This window comes from Pseudochaenichthys georgianus, chromosome 15 (assembly GCF_902827115.2).
Source record: "Pseudochaenichthys georgianus chromosome 15, fPseGeo1.2, whole genome shotgun sequence".
NCBI lineage: Eukaryota > Metazoa > Chordata > Actinopteri > Perciformes > Channichthyidae > Pseudochaenichthys > Pseudochaenichthys georgianus.
This window is the reverse complement of record NC_047517.1, coordinates 19,252,411-19,279,360: the sequence shown is the minus strand read 5'-3', so window position 1 is coordinate 19,279,360 and position 26,950 is coordinate 19,252,411. Positions and strand designations below refer to the sequence as shown.

The window sequence follows — 26,950 nt, the reverse complement described above, 5'->3', positions numbered from 1 at the left end:
GGGAATTTTCCAATGAGGTGTGAGGGAAACAGAGACAGGTTAAGTAGCTCCGTATTTTCTGTGAAAATGGGATGTAATTGATAAAAACACAGGTGCCATTTAAAAGTCATTTTGTGGTGCTAAGGAGCTCTGGAGAGGCCTGCAATTTGCTCTATGGATTTTTATGAAAGCCACTTTAATGTTTGGTTTTTCAATATCACATGTATTCAAATAACAAAAAAAGACACGCTGTTGTTAAACTAAGAAATATAATTTATTGCATAAAAATTATATTTAGTTACAGGTAAGAAGGCTAGACGTTTATTTACAATTGGTACTTTACAGAGATAAAATAATTTCACTGAATCCATTTAGTTATTTTCGTAAAATGACTTCTCGAACAAAGGCTAAAATGTTCTCTTTGAAGGGAGCGGGTAGGAATCCAGTCCAGCTCCAGCATGAATGATCCAGATCTATGGCCAAAGATCCAACAAATACTTAAGAAATCTGGACGAATAAACACTGTAGTCTACACCTAGCCAGTCTCTGAGGAAGGAAAATAGTCCTGCAGTGTTCAGGGATCCAACGCTCTGAACTGGTGGTGTTCAGATATGTCCTCCCAAAGACCTGCAGGGCACGAGTTCATGGTGTTCGCCACAAATAGTTTTGCAGCCACCGCCACATAATTTGTTTAGATCTCCAACGTGGGCTTTTCCAACAGCAGCTTCATTGGTCCGTGATTCAATCCTTCCCAATCCAGATGGAGAATTCACACATATACCATCATAACCAAAATGTTATCCCATTCTAAAATCACTTTAGGATACAAAATCAAAACCCTGTCAATGCCCTGATCTGAAAAAATAGAAAGTCTCTTCCAGGAAACAAAAGAAGTCAAAACGCTTTTCTTTTCTTTTGTACTTGCATAGCACTTACAAAGAGAAATGACAGATCTGAAGTGTGCGCACATACAGTACTGTTAGTGCACACCCGCCTGCCCACACATTACCACTCACTCAACACACACTCACACACACACATTTGATATTTCAGTTAATTCACACAAAACAGTGACGTGACTCACTGCCGAATAGGAGGGATACTGCCTGTGTTTTGGTTTTTGTGGTTTCGATATGAATACTTTTTTTTGCATGAAGGGGAAAAAACACACAAATAAGACAGAACTTAAGTCATGAAAAAGTCACAGATGAAAGCATTTCAATTCCTGTCTAACATTAACTGACAGAACAATCTTGATAATGCAAAAAGCTTGAGGACCCTGACCACAAAGCAGGCGGCTTAGTAAAAAGGTTGACAACGTTATCAAATCAAGAATGGTGACATAATGAGTTACTGGGGGGGTTTAATAAACCGATAGATAAGTGGTGGACAGAGAATAGATTGAGGTAATTTTTATGGTCCCTTGCAGCCTAGTTGATTCAAGGCATGGCTAATCTACTCTGTCATATTCATATCTGAACAATGAAAACTGCCCTCAGTTACAGCGAAGCAAATATACAGTATATTCACCTAGACATTTCATCACCTCTAATCGTCTTTTACACTTTGAATAGTTGCACCGCATAAAAAAACCCAAATAAACATGTTTCTGTTATTCACAACTGAGACATCCACTGTGCATCTAACACTCCCATTTGGCCTGCTCTACTAGAATTAAGATGTTCTACGTGATCGTAACAGCAATGACAAAAAGAAAAGGAAAAAAAAACAATCCACAAATATGGATAATAACTTAAAGAGCGTTCCCCACAGGAAACTTTTAAGGGACGACCAGAAAGGCTCTCCTGCAGATTTGTCTCAACAGATCCGAGGAGTGTGGCAGAGCGATAAAGGAATGCGAGGAGAGATGAAAGAAAAACACCCCTGTGAGTGGGAACGATATGCCAAGGCTTTGAGGCATTTGTTGGTACAATATAAAGAGTCAGTCGGTCTAGTTATCTGCCAATTCCTTCTTAAATGAACTTCAAAATTCACCCTCTCTCCAAAAAGATGAGGCAGATTTTTATTTCCAAGCCCAAAGCAACATGCTTGAGCTCTCATACCTTTTCCGGACCTTTTTGGGACCTCAATTGACTTTCTCGCCAAGCAGCTAGAGAGGAAAACTTGGCCCATCTGATTCAGAGCCAGTTAATGACCAGTTTGTCCGCGTCTGTAGCCCGAGGAGGTTTCAGACTGTTTGTCGGTGCTGCCCGTCTTCCACTGCACACACAGAATGACAATGGAGAAAACAAAAGCCCCCGCCATGAGGTTTGTTGGTGCTAAATCATGCACTTTCATGCTGCTACTGAAACATGGGTAATCCCCTGTTAGCATTTGTCTGTTTGTTTTATTGTGCGTGCTTCCGTGTGTTGAATACATGAGTTTTTTTGTTTGTTTGTCCCTTAGATTTGTATTATTTATATAAAATAAAAGTGTAATTCTGTATCTTAGAAGCACCACGTATGACAGATGACTTTACGTCCATTTTATGCTTCATACCCCTCGAATTGGTTCTGCAGATGCAACATTGCTTTGGAGAATTGAAGCTGAATTAGATCAGTTATCATGGGAATGGGTTACGGTGGGTTTGTAGCTACAGTGGCTGATCAGGGGTCAGTGAGAAGGAATGAGGCAGAGGCAAAACAGAGCATGTGAGAGAACCAAAACGCTCTGTGGGCTTATGATGTGTGCATACTCATAGGCAGGTATTCTTATTTTCATCACGGTGGTGAAAAAAGAAAAAGAAAATGTCTGGCTTGCTCTCTTGTTCCTTGACCAATCAACAATCCCCATCTGTTGTCATGACGACTAGCACCTCACTTTTGCCCATTTCTTCCAGCGCGGTCGCCAGAGAAACCAGGTCTGCGTCGGCTTGGTGACAGGCTTCCCATAAGTCCAGGAGAACACCTGTGGGGCTGGGCTTTGTTGCAAAGTAGTTCAAGTACCTGCAGGGAAGAAAGAAGAGGCACGTTTTGAGAAACGTAAAGGAAGCTCTCCATCAGTCATTGATTCTATTTGTTTCTGCAGGAACCACTTTATATTCTGACTGTCCAATATTTTTAACAAAGCAGGATTAGCTAGCTAGCAAGATGAAATATCTTCCGAATCTTTTTAATGAAGCAATGTATAACATGTCTGGCTAAATCATATCCCCGAGTCAAAACAAGGATATGGCTAGTGCTGTCAGAAGATCAGATTTTCACTACAGGTTTTTCCAGATCTAAAAAATTCACAATAACGATATTATGTTGATATCTTTATAAATAACATAATATTTTTTAATAAAACTACTATTAGTCATATAGTATAAATTCATCATTAATTATGCCTATTGTGCGTTTGGTCTATTTTCCTGCAAATTAAATACATTTATTTGAGTGGCAGTTAGAGCTGGGTGACAATGCATGAACTTAAAAAAAAAAGATTAAAAAAGTGTTGTGTGATTTACACAATATTATCATATTTGTATTTAAACATAATAACAACATTCAAAAAAATCAATAGACTGGTCATATACTTAGACCCCATGACACAGTCTTTTTCCCAGTTTTCAGCTTTTATATATAAAAAAAAAAAATCATAACCCCTTACACCCACTGGCGACTGGTCATTAGGGGCAGGTGGGGCACAGCCCTACCTAGTGTCAGCAGAAAGTAATTCAAATAATAATTCCAAAAAAATGCAAATAAATGCAAAAAAAAATACATCTTAAAGTATATTTTAAGATCATGTTTAATCATCTGATTCGTTCGTACATTGCTGTTTTAGTCTGTGTTCTTCTAATTAGTGTCTACAGTGTGCGCCTATTGAGCCGTTTTGAGCAACGTGGGTCAAGCCCCGATCATGCCCCTCTCTCTCACTGTCAAAGTGAATGGTTGCTGTAAAAACTACACTGCTCAAAGTATTTTTCTATTCAACGTGTGCGGCAAAAAAAAAATCACCATAGGGGCACTGTGCTGACATACCTACCAACCGTCATCTCATAATTCAGAGTGCTGATTGGCTGTAAGTACGTGTGCCGCGAAAATAGTAGTTGTTTGTGAAGAGTAGACGAGAGAGAGCAGCGTATAGCGATTCAAATCAGTAAAACGGAAAGAAAATGAATGAAGTTGACCATCTATTTCAGCTTTGGTAAGTTCATTTGATGTCATATCTTTTGTTGATCTTCTGTGTTTTGCCTATAGGCTATTTCTCTGCTGGATCGATTGATATTGTGACCTCGGTGATGAGTGTCTGTGTTTTTCTTATACCCCCCCCCCCCTCTCTCTATCGGGACCATGGATAGCCTAGCTATTTGTTTACGTGTTTAAAAAAGCAACAGAAGCTTATATATGCACATCTAAGTTGTTCGTGCCCCACCACTTTTGTACATATAAAAACGCCACTGCCAACACCTAACCTGAGCCAGTGAATATGTTCATGCCAGCTCATACACACTCCTGAGTCATCACATGACAGCAGGAACTAGGAACCTGAGTATCCTCACTGCTTGAGCAAGCTGCCATTCAAACACAAACATGTAGAGCAGATCTGACCTGTCAAAGCCCAGACTGCGGGCCAGCAGTCTCCAGTCACACCCCCGGGCACTGGGGGCATCCAGACTGGCACAGATCTTCTGGCGGATGGAGTCAGGCAAGCGAAAGGCATAAGGTCCCACCTGAGAGGATGGCAGGCAGGTGCCTCCGGAGGGGAGGGGCGAGTGTGGGGGGAGAGTCTGGATTGACAGGAAAGGTGAGGAGCATTAAAACCAACCTTTTTTTTGGGCATTGCTATGTGGCTTTTATGCAACTTTATTTCACTTTTACCTCCTGAATATCCGTGTGCAGCTGGAATATCTGTCCCTCCCCCTCCACCTGTCGGACGCAGATCTTACAGGCGAGCTGCGACACGGCCAGGCTGCCCCTCTCCAGGCTGAACGTGCAGTGCAGGGGTCTCTGACTGCCGCTCCAGATGTGATAGAAAGGAATCTCCTGTGAACAAAGACAAATGTTACATTGGGAAAGCTGAGGAAAACACGCGCACTGTCCATAAATGAGGCCCACTATCAGATTTATTCAGAGAGGGTTCAGACTGCAATCTCGAGAGAATGCAGCAAAAGGGTTGGACTGGAAGTGAATAGCTGTATTTCCTGTGAAAGTTAAATAAAGCATTTGTCTGACCATAGTTCTGTTTTAGGAGAGTTTGTCTATTAGGCTTGAGGTAACACCGACACTTAACTTAAGCAATAGCTTTTTCAATCTACGTCATTCAAGCTGCTGCTGATTTGTGCTCTGAAAATAGACACACGTTCTCATTTATAGGCACTTCACATCAACAGGCCGTTATCTGCTGCATTGTAAGTACCTGATACTTTGCCAGTAGTTTGCTTCTCCAGTGAGTGTGAGGAATGTCGTGGATGGACAGGCGCAGGTTGTGGTAGCTGTCTTTAAAAAGAAGAGGCTTGGGATCCTCCAGCAAAACTCCGCCCAGACTCCTCTCCAAATCCAGCACCTCCTGCACAGACAGAGAGAGAAGACGGGCTTAGGAAATACAAACAATTATGGGTTAACATACTAACACAATTTTCAAAACATGTTTTCTGCAAAGCTTAATTAAAATGTGGCGCGCATTCTCTAAGTTGGTCTCCAAAATGTAAATGTGTGAGAGCTAACAGTTGGAAAGCTGTTTGAACTTTAGCAGCCAGAAATCATGTCATGTGATGCCAGCAAACTGCACACAGGATGCTCATGTTTACTACCCAGGCTGGTCTGTGAACACTTTGATACAAAAGGGACTGGTAGATGGAAATAAAAAAACTCAGCAAGTCAAACTTGATATTCTTTGCTAGGGTTTTGTTTTGTACCGTACTATTTTGAGTAGTTGCCTCTGCGTCAGGGTGTGCGGTATTTGTTATTTATGATTTATGTACTTTAGAACTAAAGCTGATATAATCAATGTATTTATATTTAAAATATTGTCCCTAGCAGCTTTAAGGGGATACTGTATGTCGTTTTAGGTATATAAACAGTAATTCACTAGATTGACAAACATTAACATTGATAGAAATTATGAAATAGAAAAGCAATAGTACACAAAGGCAAGAAGAAGAAAGAAGAGAGTTGAAAAGACATATGTAGAAATGTTTGCACAAATAAAAACACACAAGCATTACCTTGAGAGCATGAGGAGTATCCTGGATGCAGTAGATACGAAGGCTGTAGTCCAGGGAGAGGCATGGCGCTCGAGGGGCGAACAGTGCTAACTGCAGGCGTTTGCAGGCGGGCTGGGGGGGGCAGGACTGGCCCACCAGGCCGTACGTTCCCAGCTGCTCCATGAGGACATGGCAACACTCCTCCTCCAGCTGCAGGTAGCACGGAGAAGACAACGTCTCCTCTCCTACTGTCAGCACCTCCTGGGAACAGATTGAAGTGGTGTTCAATGATGCTGTCCAGAGAGATATTAATGATATAGTACCAGTCAGAGGCTGCCTCACCTCCCAGGCCCCCTGGTGCGTCTGTGTCTTCAGAGTGAGGGTCCAGTCAGGAGTAGGAGTGTCGAGCTGGGCACAGTGTGGCAAAGTAAGAACCACAGGACGATTCAGCAGCATACCGGATGGACCACAGCTGACCACCGGAGTTAGTACAGTCTGACTGCCCTCAGAGGGTAACCTGCAAATGTCACACACACACACACACACACACACACACACACACACACACACACACACACACACACACACACACACACACACACACACACACACACACACACACACACACACACACACACACACACACACACACACACACACACACACACACACACACACACACACACACACACACACACACACACACACACACAAGAACACCAGGTGAGTTCATTCAGGGAAAATAACAACATGGCCACGGCATGGTTTTCGAATTTCTGGTCTTCTGGTATTGACGCATTGAGGCCAACTCAATATCAAACATCCAGAAAATTGGCAAGAAATGAATCCACAAAAAAAAAATTCAGTGTAGCAGAAGTTAGACAAGTCCGTTTTTTTACTTCAGAAAAAGCGATAGAACTTTCAAACAAGCTTCAAGTGGTTTGCAGCAGGCCAGACGTGTTTGGGGACATTTCTGATTGAGGTGAGAATTGAGGTCGGTTCAGCCTCGTGTTTGCGGAGGAGATGAGTGAAATAGAAGAGTAAAGATGAAGAGCACTCACGTCGTTTTGTCCCACTTGTTGATGATGAGGTACATCTCGTAGAACTTCCCCTGGGGGATGGTCCCTGGGGGGATCAACAGGCTGACACCTAAGGGAGAAGGCGTCATGATTACATTTGTGTTACGGGTGATGAACTGAACATGTCATGTGTGTATGAATACTGGTTTCTGCTACGTGTGATATTTATTACCTGTGTTGGGGATGGTAAGGCGTCCTCCCAGATTACCCAAGGTGGCACTGGTGCTCAGCCCAGGCTCTCTGGACATGGTGTGGCTGTGGTAATCCCGCTCTCTACCCATAGTTCCCACCGACTTCAGGCTTAGGATCTCCCCATCGCCTAAACACATGTTAGCGGGGAGCTCCAGAGAGGACAGAGTGGAGGCGTTGTACACCTTGATTTTGAGGCTTGGCAGTGGGTCCAGCAGGGGAGAATTGGTCATGGGGATTTTGTGTGGGCTGTCGTTGACCCCTTGCTGCAGGGAGAAGAGCGGCCCTCGGAAAGTCCCCGCTGTGGCTGTCAGATCTGGAGGAGCTGAGGGATGCAGAGTGTGAGGGTTATCTGTGGAGAAGAGTGGAGCTGTTCTCTTATCACCAGAAATTACACAGGCAGGGCTCCGACTGCTAAAAGTGACGCGAGTGAAATGGATTAATGTCGCTAATTAATATTTGATGTCGAGAACAAGAGAAGGGATACCATGACAAATGCTGCAAATATAAAAAATGAAATGCAGCAACGAATGGAGAATTGAGGCGAGAGGAGATAAATGGTATAAAGAGAATTAATTCAAGCGACGATATAAATAGCAGTGTGATAATGAAATGGATTGTGAATGAGAAGATAAGTGAAAACATGCCAACGAGAAAAAGCGACATTTTGTGTTGAATGGCCTACGTGTGAGTCAGTGTGTGAAACTACCTTGTCTGGGAGGCTTGTAATTGCCAGGGTGGAAGGCGGCAGTGAGAGCGGATGAAGAGTCGGTGATGTCTCCATGGAGATGTCGGCATCTGCGGCGATATGCAAGCACTCCCACGCACAACACCAGGATCACACACAGCAGCAGGGCCCCGGCCAGGCCAGCGTAGACGGTGACACCCATACCTGGGGCCAGAGCTGGGGGGGAGAGAGGAAGCAGGGGGTGAGACCGCCATACAGAGATACATGTGGAAACACACAGGAACAAATGACAGGGAAGCACAAGAGGGAAGAAAACACAATTTAAGAGATATAATCTGATTTACAACCCGTTGAAGCAGAAAGTAGTATAAATTAGTTATTGGAGCCGAGTTAGGGCTGAAGCAGTTAGTCAGTCAACAGAATAGAAAAATAAATTGAGAATTGGATTAATCTTTAAGAAATGTATCAAGATACAATTCCAAACACGTGCTGGCTCCTGCTTTTCGATGTCAAGATTTACGGTTTAAAAAAGAAAAAAATGTTCTATTTCAATCTTTGGATTTTAGATCGGACACAACAAGCTATTTGAGCCACTTGTGACAATATATTAAAATACCTGATTAATTCAAATGTAATCAATAAATTAAACACTGATTAAAATAACCTGAGGTTTTTCACATGGTTGAAGATGGTTCACTTTTTCGAAGTCTTTTTTATAACAACTCTGACCTGCCCATATATTCAATCAGTTATTGGCTTAGCGTGATTCCAATGTAAATGATGGTATCCACACTCCGTAAAAATGCATCCCTTAATTTAGGTGAAGCTAATAAGACAATTCTAAAGTCATATCAAGAACTTTATCTTACATTTGAGTATTTTTGGTGCATAGTAATAATAATAATTAAATGTAATTAAGCTCTAACATCAGACAATAATAGGAAAACAATTTAGGTCGATCAGTTATTGTCACGGTCTGTCTGTGTTGTTTTTTGTCTGTCTCTGGTTTCCTGTTTTATTTTGAAAAGTGTTCACCCCCTGTCTTGTCTGTTGATTCCCGTCTCTGTGTTTTCCCTCCTGTGTCTGATTGTCTGATTGTGTTCACCTGTTGCTCTTGTGTTTCTGCCTCCCCTGCCCAGCTGTGTCTTGTCCTGTGATTACCCTTCTTTGTATTTAGTCTTGTCTTCCCCTGTGCTCCAGGTCGGTTCACTGTTTGTCTGTCCCTTCACGCCACGCTCCATGTTTGTCCCTGAAGTTTTTTTATCCAGGATTCTTTACTCGTGCTCCCCTGATTTGGTAATGTTAAGTTTGTTTCTTGTTTTCTTTTGTCATCGGCTTTTATAAATAAAGCTCGCTTTTTGTTACCCCTTAAAACTCGCTTATCCTTTTTAATACTGCATTTGGGTCCTACCTTTTCCCGAATCCTGACAGTTATGACCGTTCTACATAAAATACAGTTACTTTGTCATGTCATTATTAAATTCACTGTTTCTGCTATGAGTGACAACAAATCAGTCACAGCGAGTCGTTAACAGACATTGTGAAAAGTTGGGGAAGAAATTGAAATCAGTAGAGAAAAAAAGTTTGACTGGTACATCCCTAAAAGTATTCACCTTATGTGATGAACTCAGATCACTCTTTTAAGCCTAAGCCAAATGTAATGATGCATTTTCACAGAGACACAGGACTAATGATTTTGTCCCCCATCTGTTACCTTGGAATCGCATTAGGGAGGGGATCACTTCACAGCCAGTACAGAGAGGAGGAATGATGCACTTGTGAGCATGTGAGTGTTGCTTTAAGATAGACCTAAAAAAACTATTCATTCACTCTGGCAGTGTGCCTGCTAGTATTTTCCCGTTGTTCAATTTCATTCTAGCTAAAGCTGCAGCTTTGTTTGGTTAAAACAGATCATCCAGGGAAGCAACATTAATAAACAGCTCCTCCTATCCTTCAGAGGGGGGGGGGGGGATATAACAGGTGGGGGCGGGGTGGTTTGGCCATAACTTCACCTGCTCTCTGCTTGGGCTCCCTCTCTTTTCTCCTGCTGAGTGATTGGCCCTGACTCCCTAACACTAACACTGCCATACCGGACCCTGACACGTGAGCCAGTCACACCACAGCGGAAAGGAGGAGCAGACATGGAGCGAGGTTGGCGGGAGACAAAGAGGAGTAAAGAAAGGAAGAGGGGGCTGGATAAACAGAGAGAGCTAGATGAGAGGCAATTTGGCAAAAGGGATGGGAAGGAGTTAGATAAGGTTCTGATTTGTCGAGAGGACAGACGGATTATAAGTGTGGTGATGAGGAGGAAGCAGATAAGGATTGCGGCGCTTGAGGAACAGGCCCTTGTTAAAAGAGCAGGAGAGAGTGTGGGGGGGGGGGAGTTGGAGGAAAGCACAGGCACCACAGAGCAGCAGTGAGAGCAGAAGAAAGGGTGGAGGAGAGGAATGCCGGAGGCAGACTGAGAGGAGAGCTCCCGTGCTTACGTGGCTCGATGGAACTGAATCAGACAGCCATCCGCACTTATTACCAGAAACGGAACAATAGCGAATTAGGTGCATTACCGCGGCTGCTCTCCCCTGAGTCCACGTCACATTGAGCTACAGGAATTAGCATCACTTCAAATGTAAAATATATCACAGCTTAACTGAAAGTCAGACTGCTTATTTTTTCTTTCTTTTTTTACAGCAAGTGCTACCTCATAGCCTGTAGATCAAAGAGTCTCAGTTTAGAGGCCTGTCATTTTTCGCTCCTTTCATAACAGAGATTTTCTTTTCTCCTGACATGTTGGGTTAGAGCCAGAGTGGAGACGGTTAGTTCATTTGCACCAACATCTCATTGATCTCTTTGTTGTAATTGTATCTTGATTCTAAATTGAATTGCAGCAAGCTGTTATGTAACCGATGCAATGTGCTAACGCAGAGCCAGCTCAGAAACCGATGCTAATCTTAGTCAACATAAAAGACAAGACTGAATAGAAACACTCATAAGCAGGCCAGACAAGAAGGTGAGGCGTGTTGTCACTGAGCTCCATCCGACATGACAACAAAGTGTGGATGGGCCATGAGGCGCCACGTGCTAACACAGATGTTACGAATCCTCTCCTATGAGCGCGCGCGCACACACACACACACACACACACACACACACACACACACACACACACACACACACACACACACACACACACACACACACACACACGAAGAAGTAAAGGAGTGAAGTCATGGGTAGGTGAACTTACGATGGCTTGCATGTTCAATAGAAATCTTTTTATCTGTTTGAACAAGAGAAAAAAAAAGAGAAGAAGAAAAGGAAAAACATAAAAATGGATGGAATAGTCGTTATGCAAATGAAAGATACAATAACATAATACAAAGCTGAGTAAACAATAGCTCATCAATATGAAAATGGAAATATAAAAGGCATACTGAGAGCAAGAAAACATACTTGTTATCTAAGAAATAATAACCTCCTCTAGAATTGTGTCACAATGGTCACATGTCACATTGTGAAAGGAAGTTGTGCATAATTGTTTATATAATGTATAAAAAACGAGTTTTAGAAATGACTGAGAGAGATTAGGATCATTTGGATGGTAGTGGCAAAGTAAAAGACAGTTTGGAAAAGGACGCTGGTGTTTTGCGGTTCATGAGGGGGACAATGTCGATTGAAACTGTGTCTGTAAACACCCTACAGGGTATGTTATCTCCTTCATCATTCGAAGAAAAAAACCAACTCTTTCCTGACGGGAACAATCTTTTCCTAGACAACACCAATGTGAATCATCCCCGAGTGGTTTGATGAATGTCGAAATGGTCTTTCAGGATCGTGCCACTAACTACATCTCAAAGCGAATAACATTCTCTCCTAAGCATCATCAAAACACCAAATGGCCCCCCCTCCAACTTTTCCATTCAGCCAATAACAATTACAACCTACTAAGAGGCAGCAGAGTTGATGGTTTGTGGTGTCTCGAAGCATTTTACATTTATGACTGGGGTATTTAGCTGATCCTCAGAGGGATTAACAATGAGTGAGACATCAGAGAGAGCCTCATCATGTCATCAGGACAATATGTGCCCGCAGAATATTAATGTGCTGGGGAAATAAATAAGCCAGGAACCTGGAGTTTGCCAAGCCACACATCTACAGGTTTTCAACAGCACAGTGCTTCCCATCTTTCTCCTTTTTGCCAGAGCCACTTGAGTGCATGTTTTCGCTGACAGCCTCTTGAGAGCCCTCCGCTCCGTACAGACAAATCAGAGAGTGTATTTGTCTAATCTGGTTGCTCCATAGAAGCCTGTTTATGTCAGGGCTCGCATGCAAGTCTGATAAGGTTGAAACACAGGGTGCATATGATCCGTCCTCTGCACGTGTATTTACCAGGGTAGTCTGCATGCTTGGGCGTGTGCGTATGTGTTTTAAAGTGTGTTCTTGAATGTATCTCACTGCCTCTGTGGATGTGCGTCTCAAAGATTCTAATGCGCTGTCAGCTGGATTCCTCCCAGCTCATCACGGGCTGCACATTTGGTGTCAGTGTGAGTCTAACTCACTCTCATATGCTCTGCTCTTCCCTGTGCTAATTTCTCGACTCGGCTGTGTCATGCTCGCTTCCCACTCCGTACGCTCCTTTAGCCTTTTCTTACTTTATCTATTTCTCTCTCTCCATCTGTGTGCTTTTCAGATGTGGATCACTTGCCTTGTCTCTTTGTGAACCTACATGTTGCCTCGTGAAACATCTGCCAGAGATTTAGCTGTTTCTTCCTTTCATCTCTTGCTACATCATTCACGCAGCGCCGAATCACCTTGGGAATACAGTTCTATACAAATAGCTTTGAACTGCAACACACTTTATAGAACTGTGAACCATAATATAACCGCATTAAAGACTACTATTAGAAATTCAACAACCACCTATACACATTACATTTGCCGTTGGGGACTTAATCCCAGTAGATACCTCAGAAAGACCATTTTCTGTCAGATAATAGAAAGTTGAACTATATGTGCAAAAGTGAACTTAGCTAACCAGTTGCTTATCTTCATTGTAACACCAACTGGGGAATTGGGATATTTTAAAAATAAATATAAACGAGCCACATATTTACTATCCTTTAAAGAGCCTGTGACACGGTTTTCCCCCATCATCCAAACCCATCAATTTGAGTACATATTGTCCCCTTGAAAACCGTTACTGAACTGATTTTGGATATTTGTACTTTGATAACCATTAATCTGCCTTCAATGTTGACAATTTTCTGGATCTTCTCGCGGATTCTTCAAGTCCCGCCAAATGATGGGTGACGTCATTGCGGGCACAGCGCTCCAGCTGCACCGTCCAGGATCCCAGCTTCTGCATGAAAACCTTTATATATATACAGTCAGATGTAAACGCACGACGGCGCACACAGCAGCAAGCTCAGACAGCGATGACAGGTTAATGTTGAACGTGTCTGAGAGCTCATATGAGGCTGAAGGATCGGTTTATGTTGTATCTTCTAAGTTTAGGAATGAGGTGCGTCAATATGGGCGATCATATGGTCATGTAGCCAGTGGTGGAATGGGACTACAAATCATCCCGGGACTCTCGACCGGCCCACTTCGGTACCGCTAGTAAGCTGTCAACGGGGGGAGTGGGGGATGTAAAATACAAATATAATGTATAATGTCTGTGTCTTTGACATTAGCGCTGCTAGCCACCTGTGCCCTGTACTCCGAAGCCAGTTCAACAGATCCTGGATATGTTTGAGTAACAAACAAACTAACAACAACAAACTAACAAACGAGATCTCGCTAAGCGGTCCTACGACGCTGGTTATCAACTCGGTCAATCAAGCCAGGGTTTCTCTCTCCAGCTGAGAGCGCGTTCACGTCTAAGACACGAGTGGATCTGACTTTAATTACATTTGTCTCGAGTGTTTCGTCAACATAATGTGTTAAATAATACTTCTGCATCCAGTCTGTGACACTGTGAGTGTTGCACGGCCAGATGAGGCTGGAGAAGCTGACTCAGATAAGGAAATATATGATATATTATGATATTATCTGATCGATGATCTGATTGATGATGTAATATGAATGATAAGTGCGACACGTCGGCGTCTTCTCTGCATACGGCAGTTTAAACTGTATTTCCTTTATCCTGTAATATGACTTGAGAGATTTAAACTCCGCACACTGACTGGATCTCTTTTCTATAGACGCCGGAGGCGGGCAGCGTCAGGTAAAAGAAGTTATTTAGCCTTCTCAAACCTGAGCCTCACGCGCCGCCTATGGGGGATGTGCTAGTTACTTATCCGACCGGCCCACTTCGGTACCGGCCCATCGGGATTCGTCCCGATGGCCAGTCCGCCACTGCACCCACAGTCCGCCACTGCACCCAGCCCACGTAAACTGTCAACGGGGGGAGCCTCGCTGCGGGGAAACAGTGGACCTAGTGTCCCGATCGGAGTGGGAATAATAATAATACTCCGTGCATTTTATCCATTAATTTCCCCAACATTGTGGTGAAAAACCACACGTTTAATCCACGTTGTTGGTGTACTACAACTACAAAAAGCATCGGTTTGTTTTCTCATCAGTAAATGCAGACCGGCTCAAACTAAACGATTTTTAATCATCATCCTCACTCATCATTTAATGTATCATATGTTCGCCGAATTGACATGAAAGCACTAATAAATGTAGTTTCATCCACTTGAGTTTACAACCACAAAAATAATCGATTTGTTTTTATATCACATCCGACGGGAGGAAATTCAGCAGCTCTCACTCCCGATTTGTAATCCTAATGTAATCATCATCTTCACCACGATCATTTATGTTTATGTCGCCGAATTGACATGAAAGCACTGACAAATATGAATATACTGTAGTCAACTTCATTAAAACGTTATTAACGTGCCTAAACTCAGTAATTCACCATTTCTACGCATAACACAACACACTTTGTCCGTGTTTGGCTCTCGAAGCGTTCCCGCATTGACGTCACTTCCGGCTTCCCCCAAAACTTCAAAATGAGTGAAGGAATTTCCCCGCGATGTTCGAAATTCTTGATATTTAACGGAACGGTATCGCTTTTTCTTTTTTAAACTGACGGTTCGAGATTACTAGTAGCCCAATATTTCATTGCACAACAGTTGTTGGGATGGTGTCACAGGCTCTTTAAACACATTGCTCAGGTGACTTACTGCGTGCACACAGCCCCTCAGTGCAGTTTTTGCTCTCCATCATGCTGCCGCTGCAGTGCTTTCCTCCATTTCTAGGTGGGGGGGCTTGGCACTCGCGACTGCGCCAGTGGGTGCACTCTGTCCCACAGGCGGACCACTTTGCCCACTCTGTCCAGCCTCCATCCACTGGAATGAGACAGCAGAGATGTGAGTCACTTTACAGCCAGCCAGCAGCTAAATACTTCCATCACTGCACGTAGAGGGGAATTGGGCATGACGCTAATGTGGCGCGATGCATATGTAATGGCCCAAAGTGAATCATTTAGAAAATTGCAAAAATGCATTCTGTGGTTTGTTTTAAATGACTTTGGAGTCAGGGTGGTCTGGCACACAGGGCAGAAAGGTTCGTGGCAGTACATCAGATAACACTATTCACTGTTCCTAATGTAGGTGACATTTCATGAGGAAATCAAAGCAGTTACATGACCAAATGTTTGATGAAGTTGTATTTGAGTGGAAGTTTGTTAACAGCATGGTTTGTTGAGAAACTCAGCACATCAAAAAGTTTTCAAATTCATCCTAGCTCTGCAAAATGGCCTATTTGGGAAATGTCCTGATATTCCAGAAGCGTGACTACTTGGTCTGAAGACGTTATGAATAGTAAAGATGAGTATTTCATCCTTACCTGGGCACAGTGTGGTGCAGGTCACTCTCTGGAAGGGCGGGCCCTCACAGAAGGCTCCTCCATTCAGAGGGGCGGGATTGGTGCAGCTGCGTGTTCGTCGCTGCCAGCCCCGCCCACACCGAGCATTACACTCTGACCATTCAGTCCACGAAGACCAACCTCCGCTCACTGATGGAGAAACACACCAACACACACGCAGAGTGAGCAAGCCTGGCAATTAATCGCCGAGTCAACTTAAACAGTAATGACATGGTAGATAGGTAGTAAAACCAGTTTTAAAATGTAAATCAGGCTAAATATATGTGATGAAATCAGATAAATTATTAATTTTTGTATTTTCATCACATTTTTATCCACTCTCAATCTGCCTACCACGCTCATATGCTTTGTAAACACAGAAAGTATTTACTATTGATAATTCAAATAAGTATGGTGGTATCTGACTCATATTTCCTTTACATTTTAAACAGTGTTTACACAGAAGTACAAGATACATTCAATCATTTAATCTTGGTGCAGAGCTGCTAAAATGTAAGATTTTCTCATTTCTAGGCTGCTTTTTATTACTAAAATACTGCATCGCTGAAGCGATCTGACAAGAAACACATGGAAGATTTTATGTTCTGTCATGTTTCATAAACCAATCTCATAAAACCTTCCCACAGAAGTGTGCGTATTACCGTAAACAATAAGAGTAGCTGTGCTGCTGCGTCTTTTTGCCACCACGTTACGAGCCATGCAGGTGTAGTTGGCGGTGTCGGAGAGTCTGGCCTGTTTGATGATCAGATCATGATCGATGGTGATCAGGAAGTTGGAGTCCTGGAATGGATCTATGACATCCTCGTTTTTCAGCCAGTCCACCTGGAAAGAGACTCACAGATACACATCAATCAGAACTTTGCTATGATGAAAGAAATATTCAAACAAAGGGATGATAATGGATGCAAATGAAAAAAGTAACATAGCAGCCAACATTTCTGTTGTTAAATTAAACAAGCGATAAAAGCGTCTGTACTCTCGACAGAAGACATTTTGAATGAGGCATTGCTTTAATTCTTTTGTGAGATATTTTTTCAGAAGAATCATTGTACAAATCAACAGGTGTGTATGCATAAACACGAGTGAGCACATCACGCACAGAGACATTCAGTAAACACTATAAACCTGCAGATTATTTATCCACCACACACAGCACAGTCAATATTTGATCATTTTGGGTTTGCTCAGGAAAATATGAATTTGTGGCTTTCTCTCACTTTCATTTTTGTATTCTTACTTTGATCACTTCACATGAGCTTTTATACTTTTATTGCTCAGAGCTTTTTGCAACTTGTTATTTAGCCAGTATTAATAATACAATACAGTCTGAAGAACATTAATGTTTACTTGAGTAATACAAATCTACATTTATGAATTTATTTTTTTATTTTTTTATATATATAATTGCACTGTTGTTTAATGAGAAATTAATTGTTTGATAGATTGTTGTGCAGTCAAAGCAGCTTAATGTTTTAAGACACAAAGCAAATTTAAGCACACAAATGTAGCTTTATTGCTTAAAAAGAAGCGCATATTATCACTGATCGTTATGTTTATCTGAGAGTTTTTTCTTGATGGTGCCATGTCGCTGGATAGACTTAAATCTCTCACACTTTATTGGCAAGCCCTTTGAATGTTTGCCTTGAATATAATGTTTATGTTGCTTTATAAATGATTATTTAGATCTCCGCTTTTCCATCTCCCTTGCGATAAATATAAACAATCTTGAACCATTACCCTACAATATCAAACCCGGAGAAGGAACCCCAAAAGTGATAGAGGAGGGAGAGGTTTACCTCGGCAGCTGGCATGCCTTCGGGGGGGCGACACTGCAGCAGCACTTCCTGCTCGAGGCGCACCTCCCGCCCCAGTGGCTCCTGCTCAAAGTTCTTCCTCAGGTCTACAGGGGGCGACACAGACATCGTCAGCAATGAGTGAAGGCTCCGTGTGACAGCAGTGACACACTGTGTGACAGCCAATGTCACTAACATAAACAACAAACACTCACACATCCACTAGGCAAAGACCCCCAAAAGTCCCTGTCAATGTGTTGAGTATTCTTTCCCTTCACACCCTCATAAAGATGCATAGTGTCAATCACACCATGCCACCCATTACCACGGGGGACTTAGATAGGGAGCTATGGCAACTTTATTTGCATATATACTTAAGCTGACACATTTGACAAGCAAAAAGTCGGAAACATTTGCCCTTCTGCTGTCTCTCTTCCTTCCTCTCACACAAACACACACACACAGCCTTGGTACTGACATGCAATGCGGACGTAGGCCCGGTTGCTCTTGGTGGTGCCAGCCGAGCTCCAGGCCACACACTGGCACCAGTAGTCCTCCAACCCAAACAGCTCCTCCACCTGCGTCCTCGCAACCGAGATGTCCACCTCTCGCACCACCAGACCTGAGCAGAGGGAGACAGAGAGAGGGAAAGTAGAGACAAAGCGAGAGTGAAGGAGAGAGAGATTAGTGGGCCATGTTTTTCACAGCACATATAAATAATGCATTGGGTGCAGGCCCAATGCAGTTAACGTGCACATAAACTCCCGTGGGAGCTAATGGATTATGTAGTTGGAAATTATGTTTGTAATTGAGTATGATGTTTATGTCTGTGAAATATAAGGTGACACTACTTCGTGTGTGTTTACAGTACATAACTTAATGTGTACCTGTGATCTGGTCCAGGCTCTCTCTGGTGACGTGATCGTTTTGATTGACCCATTCTCCGTTACATTTGAAGTAGATCTGGGTGGCTGGCGAGGCCCGGCACCGCAGCTGGACCGGCCGGTTCTTCACGATGAAAGCGTCCTCTGGTTCAAGGAGGAATTCTGGGAGAGGCTCCGCCGGTGCAGACGGGAAGGAGTCAGGGAGAACCTCGGCATCGCTGTAGTCAGTGCTCTCTGCAAACACACAAGGGAATAACATCAATGGAAAGAGTTAAAGTCTCCGCCTGCTGGAGGCGTACTCGAGCAAAGCAGCAAGACCCCATCATTATTTTCATGGCCGCTCTGTGGCTAATCCGGCACCCTGACCTCACTGTTGAAGAGGTGAGCAATAACCAAAGTGACAAATGTGTCCCTCTGGGATCAATAAGCTATCACACACCTGGAGGGAGAATACTGTGTGTGTGTGACACCTTGTCTCAATCCAATCCATTTCAGAGACACATTTAAGGTGTTGACAGTTGACTGTAAATGAAGGGACATTTGTGCCTCCTTGTGTTGCCAGCAATCTGGTGAATGTAGGCCTCCTGCTCTTGCCTCTCAGCTGGGAGGAGAGCGGCTGACCTTCCACCAGGTCCTTTTGATCACACATTATATCCCCTGACATTTCCGATGTGACACATTGCTCCTGGCAACGCTGCTGAGAGCTTCTCCTCGCAGGAAGGACGCGATATTTCTGACCTCTATCTCTGACCTCTATCTCTGACCTCTATCTCTGACTCGTCTAATAAAGATGGGTGGATCCCAGGCAGTAAATCAATGCTGTAATTTTATTGGCTATTATACGAGTTTTTGTAGCAGTGGAACGATGTAGGTACTGATAGGGTTATAATAACCTACAATGCTTTTGGATACTGTGTAGGACGCCAATTACTATACAATTCATTATCAACCTATTTATGTATTATGATCTGCTTAGAACTCTGTATGACTATAGTTATAAGCACTTATCAATTTTCATAATGTTTTAAAACACTAATCATAGCATATTATAAAGAATTCAATAAGCACTTATAATGGTTAGGTATCATCGTTTCTCATAACTGCTCAGACATTTCTTTTACAAAGATCATAGCGTGTTTAATAACCATTATGTAATGAATCATAATATTTCTATAAGACAATATGACCATTATTATAATGTGATTATCAGTTACTACAAGAGCACATTTTTTGTTCAGTATATTACACAAATACAACTATGCACTTTATTAAGATATGTTTCAGAAATGTTGTCTTCTTTATGCAATCTCTTAACATCAATTACGATCAAACACCTATCATCACTTTCAGATTGTTTACATACATTGTTAATGGATCTGTCCTCCAGATATCAATTCTGCTCTGCTTGGGAAAATAATCAGAATTCAACAAGCATTAAATGAAAGATTGGATGGAGTGCAGGGACATGCTCAAAAAGGCATGGGGATTTCCAGCCTTTTGACATACACACACACTTTCATGCAGACAAAACACACAAACATACAGGCATAGCTCAGGGGCTTTTAATACACTGCAGTGTTACAGTGCTACGATGTTTTTTCTACATTCAGTGGATAAATAAAGAAGTGCAAGGTCAGATGCAGCTACTTTTTCCACAATGAGGTTTAAGCAGACGCATTTGCAGCGTTCACTTTCTCAAAATGTATCGAGCCCATCCTGATCAGTTATTCCACAACCAGGGAACAAGAGAAACTACTTAGAAAGATACCATCTCCTATTTTGGGAAAGGGAGCGCTTCCCCCCACCCCCATCCCCTCGACAAGATTGTCTGAGACATCAGAGGGAAGCTAAGAGGAACACAGAGAGCATGAAGGAAGTAAGTTGTTGCTCGATTCAAACCAAAGCCAGCAGGGATTCAAGAGGCTCCAGAAAATGCGTTTCATATAAACGGAAGGTACCATCTTTTGACTTACATTTCCTTCCCCATGAAAAGGCTGTCTGGAATAAAAGAAGTTCAAGCAGCAGAGATCTGAGCCTGGCAGCGCTGTGGCCAAAGGACAGGTACAAAGGGCAAAAGCTGCTTCAGGCCTCACAGCAATCCAGGAGTGACCCGTCATCTTTAATCTGTCTCTGACTCTCCAGCCAAACATGTCTCTTAGAAGGACCTTCCACCAACTACATTGATTTACTACTAACCCATGACCCCAAAATGAACCCTCACCACTGCACGCTTTCCTCCACTTGGCCCATTAGTCTACAATTTACACAGAAAGGCTTGATGATGAGTTAGCTTCGTGTGATCACAAACACACTATATGACTTGGACAAGGTCAAATATTCTCTACATCTAACAATCCAAGAAGACATATTCAACCCAGATGACCACTTAGGGGGAAAACGACCCAATCTGTTGGAAAAAGGAATGGGCGTCCAAGGTTGTCACAATCAAGCATTTAGTGTCAGACCGCACTCAACAGGTCCATGGTGACAATCTCCAAAGGAAACAATGATTAGCCCTTCAAATATCTAGGACCTGCCACTGCCCCTGCTTGGCCTGTCTCCACGCGAGACGCATCATTGTGGAGAAGAGCAAACAATGGACACATCATTGAAGCTGGCCCTCTCCATGGACTAAAATAAGGGATTAACTACCCTCCATGAAGCAGACTTGGAGGGAACTGAATAATTCGCAGAATAAATAAACAGTTAATATAGTAACACTAATAACATTCCACAACTACTTAAGTAATTAGTTATTTAGTACATAGCAGTAAAGCAATGTATCATAAGTATGTTAAAAACACAACCAACAATCGAAATGAGAGATGATGAAATATTGTTTTATCCTCTAAGTCTAACCCCTTTCCAATATCTACATTGAACCAATCTGCTCTTAAAGCAAAGCTGTTTTTGGTGTACAATATTAATCCCAGCAGAGCTGCTGCTGGCTTACTCCATTTGAAACTGCCCAGTGTGTAGTTATTGGTTGGGATTGTACTGCATACCAATATTGAAACCCAAAGTACAAACTGTAATTAATAACAAAATCACACTTTATAATTGTGAAAACACAACTTTTTGACAATTTTCGGCACAACCACATGTAATTAATAAAAGTAAGCACACCCAGCAGTGATGCTTCGCCGTGAACATTAAACACATTTATCACATATGCCTCGCTCAAACTCCTCTCCTCACTTCCGCTGGCTCTCCTCTTCCTAAGCTGTCGCCTCCAGTATTTCAGACTTTGAATTCACTGTCAATAACCAATTGTGTTGCCCCTCACCCCCGCTTTTTCTCTTTGTCCGGCATTGATCGCTCTGTGTTCAAACATCGGCTGCAAAACACTGCCTGTCAATCCGCAGGCCCGATGAGAGGGGGCACGTGGAGAGAGAGAAGAAGAAGGCAGAGGAATAATGGCAGCAGAGACAGACAAACACAGAGAGACGGTGGTTTAGAGCGAGAGAGAATTGGAGGAGAGCTCTGTGTATTTGGATAAACCCTTGTCTGTGTGTTCACTGTTCAGTGTGTGCATGTTTGTTGAGGAGCTCTGCAGAGAGGCACATTTTAATTAAAACACTTTTGGATGACAGAGGTAGTAGACAGACCGACAGCTTCTGTCTCTCCCCGGGATAATGGAGCAGCGGCTTTAAAGTGGAACCTGTGTTTTTGGGCCAGCATACAAACATCCATCAGAGCTCAGCAGCTGGCAATTTGTGCGGAATGGAGGAAGACAAGAACTCATCGTCGTGCAGCGCAGCAAGTATTTTATTACTCTAATGACAGACAGCAGACAGCTAGGAAGCAAACACAGGCTTCTGGGTATTCTTTGAACACAATTGAAAGAACACACGCATGGAGACTCAGACACCAGATGACAACCTATGCTTATCCAGTAACTTCTCTCCCACTCTTATTCATGGATGCTGCATGCAAATGGCGTAGGGAGTCCCCTTCTTCGGTGCTGGAGGTCAGAGCTTCAGCGCAGTGTAACCGAGAGTCGGAGTAACAGTGGTGAAGCGAGGCCACACTACAAGCCAGGCATGCGTGGGAGAGAGATAGAAGGAATCTGGACAGAGGTGACAAGATGGGAAGACAGGAAGGCTGGTCAAAGACGGGTCAAGAGACTCTAATCGACAAGTGGAGAGGAAAGGCACGACGGAGAGCACACAAACACACAACTCTCACTGCTATAATAACTGGCGAGGAAAATGAATCATAGAAAATGTCTGTCTTTGTCTCAGCCAGGCTGGGGAACTGTCTCTGTTATTCTTTCTGCCCTGTGTCTTTTTCTCCACCCTCTCTTTTCATTCGCCTCTCATTCTCACACACACATGGACGACTGTAATTTTCTTAGCCCTAGCGCCTCTAGCCAGAGAGGAATCTAAAGCATCTGTACTTTATCATTACCTTTACAGTCAGTTAGTCATTACTGTCCCCTCCAGTGCCATCACTATCCCAACACTGAGAGGTAGGGGGGAAAAGAGCAAGAGAGAATTGGAGGAAGAACACTTTGAAGAAACTAAACAATGAGAAAGGGACAATAAAAAAACAAGGGGTCAGGTTTTTTTCTTAGGCTTCGAAATCAAACAAACAAAAGCACAGCATCCCACCTCCGCCCTCCCCCTTCCCAGATTGGAGTCTGACTTGGGAGTGCTTTTATTCCGGCCCTCCCCTGACTCCAGTCCTCCTTCCCTCCAGCCTGCTGGATTCAAAGCACTTTGTGAAGCTCCACCAGACTTCAAATGACATCCTACAGCGATAAACACAAACACACACGCATAGAGAGAGAGAACCATAGCCCGCAGCCATGAAGCTCAACCGGTTCACTGAGCCCACTAAGGACAAACAGCTGTGAGGACAGACAGTCCAATATGACAACACTGCAGGTGACAGAGGAAACAAGGCCAATAAATAGAGTGATCAGCATCCATTATGTAGCATTGACAGGGCTGAGCAGATTCATCATCCCTCACCAGATCTACCTCATTATCATCATTCTTGCAATGAAGCCCCAGGGTAGGGTCGCGCACGGCAGGTCGAAAGACACAAGATGGATCGAGGGAGACAGTCTCTCCTTGCTTTCCTTAAAGGACAATTACATTGAGTGATTGATATGCAGACAGACCTCATCTTCATCAGCCTGAAAAAAAACTTGCTACAGGGGGGACAGAGAAGGAAACAGCGGCAAGGAAAAAAGATGAAGTGACGAGGCTGAGAAAAAAAGCAAGTGTCAAGATTGGGATGAAGAGTTTGATGGAAAAACGTGTGAGCGGGACATGTTTGTGTTGGCATCAGGCAGGGCATGAGGCGACATGAGAGCAGGACGGAGCCACACAGCATCACTTCTCACATCAACAATGGCAGAACAAGTGTGAAGAGTCATGCAGTTTACCCATCTGACTGAACACACACTCGCACAAACACTTGGGGTGTATAAAACCCTTTCCAGCACAGGCAGGCGGTAAACCTGGTCATCTTTTAATGGAGAACGCTGTTGATTCACCAGTGACTAACAGCCACGCCGTTATTTTCACTTCATCGTGGTAGCTGTGAGGCAACAAGAGGCAGGAAGCCAAATTTGACATCCTGCTAATAGCGACACAGATCCAACTCGGTGTGCTCTCCCATAAAGCCCTTTGACACGTTGGTCTTGAAAGTAGTTTGGATATTTTGAAACCGGCACCAAGATGTGCACCTGCGGCGGCTCCACATGCCTCTGCAGCCTGTTTCTTTGTACTCACCACGGTTACTCTCTAACTAACAGACTCCATGTCTCACAAAGGCGAGCGCACACATTCCTCCTCTGGTTCTCCTTGATTCTTCCTTACCTCCCTTTTCTGCCTCTAGCCCTTTCAGTTTTCCCCCCTCTAACAAGTAAAATGACCTTTTTCAGATATAAAAAGTTCTGATGGTAAATAATTTCTTACATTTTGCCCAGTCAGATAATAAAACATTTTTTAATAGCATCTTTGTATGCCTTGTTGCCCACAGCAACAGGTCCAAGATGTGTAAGGCAAAACTGGAAACAAGACAAAGTAGATAGGCTTCGTAAAAACACTTTTTCTAGCTACAAACTTGAGAAAATCCTTCATAGTGGAATTTCTCTAATTAGCTCAGCACATCGTAGTGCTGTACAGATTAATAAATAGTGTCAATACCACTAACAGTAAATGAGAAGTAGACATTGTCAAAATGATGTCCCCCATGGCCATTGGTTTGTAGACTATCGTTTTAAAGGATCCAAAAGGAATTTTGGCCAGATACTTCATAGTTTGTTTTAACCAGAAGTAACACAAGAAGGTTAAGCAAAGTAAAACCATTTCATAATTGGGACCATTGACTACAAGGTGTAACGAAAACAACTTTGATTGAGACCAAAAATCCATAAGGAAATTGTATACTGAGGTAATAAATAAAGTGAGTTGGGGTTAGTTTGTCATTGATTTCTATACAATCAGGCTTATTTATTCAACCTGTGGAGTCTCCTCCTTCTGGAGATTAAAAAATAACATATGTCTAATCTGAATAATTCCTTCTAAACCATATAGCTGTCTTTTACTTTTGTAGTAAACCAAAAATGTGATAACATTTTTTTGTTGGCGTCTTGTTTTCACATATGCGATCCTTCTTTTCTATTGAGTGTGTTCGATGCATGGCTAGCACATACTGCTAACATTGTTTGCTTCCAAATATTAACTTTGGACACAACAGTACACAAAAACACATGTTTGACTAGCTTTTTCTTTCCTTATGACCAAAAAAAATAATCCAAACCAGCCAAATATTGTTGCCTAATAATCACTAAATCAAAAATAATTGTTACGGGAGCTTGTGGAGAGTTGTTGGAGGTTCATCATCATTGCAATGGAAATGTCACACCTTAGATTGGATCCAACATGCAAAAAATGGTGTCAGCAAAGTGGCTATATCTGTGCCAGTGTGAACCCTCCTCTCTCTGTGCCACCTATGGGGGGTGAGTATGTAATTGATTGTGCAAGGCGTGTACTCGAGTAGATGCAAGGGAGTAAAAAAAGTTGAAATCTGTGTGAGCTCGAGCAGGAAGGAGGGAAAGAAAAGGTGAGTGTTTGTGTGTGAGAGTGAGAAAGAGAGAGAAAGAGGGAGGGAGGTGACAGGAGACTGGAAAGCAGATTGGCAGAGTGAGAAGGCCGAACGGGTGATGGAGATGCAGAGTGACAGAAATGCTTCGCTCGTCCATCCAACATGTCCGGGTGGCAGGAGGAGAGAGAGCAAGCCTGAGGACATGATCTCAGTCACACACACACGCACACACACACACACACACACACACACACACACACACACACACACACACACACACACACACACACACACACACACACACACACACACACACACACACACACACACACACACCACACACACACACACACACACACACACACACACACACACACACACACACACACACACACACACACACACACACACACACACACACACACACGCACACAAAGCAAATGGAAAGGCTTGCAAGAACTCATTTACAGATCTTCTTGTCCATAGTGTTATCCCCCACTCGTAGCTGCAAGGTGTGTTGCCCTTCAACCCTGTAATTGCTAATGAAGTGTGACCTGCCCTTTTTCAAACAGACTAACCTTCCGTCTCCCTTTTACCTATGAGCATTAGGTAAGTTGGTTATAATGACACTTAATCAGTTGGAGTTGTTGGAGGATTAGCCACATTGCAGACACACACAAGTAAACAAGTTATCTAACTGCATGGTTCCAGACAGTAAATATGGCGCAATGAGAGAGTGACAGTCAGGAGTGTTTTTCAACTGATAACTGGGTGAATAGTACCGCAGAATGTTTTTCACATCGACCCACACTGCATCCATACTGTGTGTGTGAGAGGTAGCAGGGGCGTGTTTGTAACTAACTATGGATTACATTTGCCAACTGTATGCAAGGGAGCTTCTGTGACTGTGTTTTGGAGTGTGTGGGTGAGTGTGACTGCGAGAGTGGGAGCGCTAAGAGGATTTGCGCTTGTGGTGTTGCTGTGATTCCAACGCTGCTACTGGAGCATTTGAAAAATATTTTTGCAAGATAGACAATAGGCGCTTTCATACCGGAGTACTTTTCCCAGGAATAGTTCCGATAGTTCCTGGGATTTTGCGTTCACACCAAAAACATCTGGAACTAGAACTTTTTTTGGGAATCTTTTCACCCCTTTCCTGGGGAGAAAAAGGTTCCAATTTCTGATTGGCTGGCCAAATTGCAAACCACGCCCCGTAAAACTCTGAAAAGTTTTTGTGAAGCCGCCATTTT

The 26,950-nt window shown here is 43.1% G+C and overlaps 1 protein-coding gene across 2 annotated transcripts in view; it reads right to left on the bottom strand.

The window, feature by feature from the left end:
* Positions 1-287: 287 nt before the first annotated feature.
* unc5b (unc-5 netrin receptor B) overlaps positions 288-26,950 on the bottom strand; it is a 50,410-nt gene continuing 23,747 nt past the window's right edge. Inside the window, exons 2-17 of one of the 2 annotated variants that reach the window (XM_034101026.2) lie at positions 18,642-18,872; positions 18,233-18,376; positions 17,758-17,861; positions 16,603-16,783; positions 15,923-16,090; positions 15,259-15,423; positions 11,310-11,342; positions 8,087-8,281; positions 7,361-7,729; positions 7,171-7,258; positions 6,452-6,626; positions 6,131-6,370; positions 5,323-5,472; positions 4,785-4,949; positions 4,515-4,693; positions 288-2,924 (exon numbers count right to left, since the gene is read on the bottom strand). In XM_034101026.2, the coding sequence (XP_033956917.1) occupies positions 2,759-2,924; positions 4,515-4,693; positions 4,785-4,949; positions 5,323-5,472; positions 6,131-6,370; positions 6,452-6,626; positions 7,171-7,258; positions 7,361-7,729; positions 8,087-8,281; positions 11,310-11,342; positions 15,259-15,423; positions 15,923-16,090; positions 16,603-16,783; positions 17,758-17,861; positions 18,233-18,376; positions 18,642-18,872 (2,753 nt within the window). In that variant the 3' untranslated portion in view covers positions 288-2,758. The remainder of the gene's footprint in view (positions 2,925-4,514; positions 4,694-4,784; positions 4,950-5,322; positions 5,473-6,130; positions 6,371-6,451; positions 6,627-7,170; positions 7,259-7,360; positions 7,730-8,086; positions 8,282-11,309; positions 11,343-15,258; positions 15,424-15,922; positions 16,091-16,602; positions 16,784-17,757; positions 17,862-18,232; positions 18,377-18,641; positions 18,873-26,950) is intronic. The other variant, XM_034101027.2, reaches the window with a different exon arrangement.